The sequence below is a fragment of the Ciona intestinalis genome, unplaced genomic scaffold (genome assembly GCF_000224145.3).
Source record: "Ciona intestinalis unplaced genomic scaffold, KH HT000075.2, whole genome shotgun sequence".
Taxonomy (NCBI): Eukaryota; Metazoa; Chordata; class Ascidiacea; order Phlebobranchia; family Cionidae; genus Ciona; species Ciona intestinalis.
In genome coordinates, this window is record NW_004190397.2 from 582934 (window position 1) to 584626 (window position 1693).

General features: G+C 34.2%; 1 protein-coding gene across 1 annotated transcript in view; it reads right to left on the minus strand.

Moving 5' to 3' along the window:
- Nucleotides 1-953, minus strand: part of LOC113475002 — a 2303-nt gene extending 1350 nt beyond the window's left edge. Inside the window, exons 1-2 of the mRNA XM_026838324.1 lie at nucleotides 655-953; nucleotides 197-287 (exon numbers count right to left, since the gene is read on the minus strand). Coding sequence (XP_026694125.1) covers nucleotides 197-287; nucleotides 655-803 — 240 coding nt within the window. The 5' untranslated portion in view covers nucleotides 804-953. The remainder of the gene's footprint in view (nucleotides 1-196; nucleotides 288-654) is intronic.
- Between the last annotated feature and the right edge of the window lie 740 nt (nucleotides 954-1693).

A 1693-nucleotide genomic window follows, 5' to 3' on the forward strand; every position in this document is an offset into this window, starting at 1 on the left:
ACGNGTAAATGCTCCAACCCAGTGGTCACTAATGGGTTGTCTAAATTGTCAGCCATACAGAAAACACATACACACAAAGTTACATTTCTATATTTAATAACTTGTAAGTGGGCACACGTTGTATGAACCAAAACTTCGTGTTATAACGACTGTCGTATAACAGCCAAATGAGGATCAAGCAAGTTACATTCCTTACCTTTTCTTTGTTTATTATACGAATTATGTTTTCAAGTGTGTGATCTCTCCTTAACTCCGTTGGTGTGAAATTGAGACGGCATACAGGACACCTTAAAAATATTAATGTATTAAATGTATATAGTAGAGCGGGAGAAGGTGGGACATATTTTCATTCTATTTTACATCCCAATTAAAGGAGTAAACAAAAAACATTCAAAAAAGTATACACAATTAGCACATAATAGACAAATATATCTTTATCGTAAGGATACGTTTTTATAATTCCTTGAATGTTTTTTGTTTACTTCAAAATGGGATGAGAAAAGAGAATAAAATCTTTTTCCGTCCTGGTATTTAATCTAAAACAAAAAATCGTTTCGATGCAGCAATGACCATAATAACGATCGTGGTCTACCTCAACGGGTTTAAATTATCGATTTAACACAATCTGCGCATAGTGGTCCACAGTTATCCTACCTTCGAAATACAATGCAGTCGCACAAAGCTATAACACAGTCTTCGCAAATCTTGTGTTGACATGGTAAAGAAATTACATTCTGTTTAAAATTTGCAAAACACACTGGACACTTTAGCTCATTCTCAAGTCGTTCCACAAAATTAGACATTCTTCTGCAAATAATCGATTCCTAACAAATCCTGAGCATCTGTCTAACGCTGTATTTAAGTATTAAACACACTATAAAAAGGTAAAGTTTATATACTGCTCTTACTACAGTACTCTATATACAGTAGAATGGGACACCTATTCACTCTATTTTCTCATACCAATTGTAGTAAAAATAACTTTCAAAGAATTATAAAACGTATCCTTGCGACTCCCGTAGACCGTTGCTATAAATGTTGAAAACACAAGGATATCTGGAGATCATGTGCTAAAGGTGTCCCATGTTACCTAATGCCCTACTATATACACTTCTGACAATATAACACGCATTCTTTGTACACTATTTATATAACGCTGCTGTTAATAATTTATAACGCCATTCTGTACTGCTTCCTTCAATAGCAGGAACCTTTAGCCCTATACCCTTCTTTCTGTATGCTCTCAATATTTACAGCAGTTTTTTAGCTATACCACCTTTTTCCGGTGCATTACAACATAGGATACCATAAATAATTTATGTATATACCATGCTAACTATCATGTAACAAGACGCGAAACTGTGTATAAGCATAATGTATCAAGGAAAAATGACCGTACTATATCTGTAATCAACAATACACTCTTTTCAATTGGTGCCTTTCTTCAGTACCTAGTACTTTTTACTCGTAGCGTGTTCTAAACGTCTGTCGTTTCTTGCTATTCCTTTCCTTCGCTAATTTAATTAATTTGAACTTTCTTTTCGTATATATAGTAGGGTGGGGAAGATGGGACACCTTTAACACATAATATCCAAATAGCCTGATCGTGTTTTAAACAATTAACAACGGTCTGTGGAAGTCGTGNAGGATACGGTTTTATAATTCATTAAATGTTCTTTGTTACTACCAAATG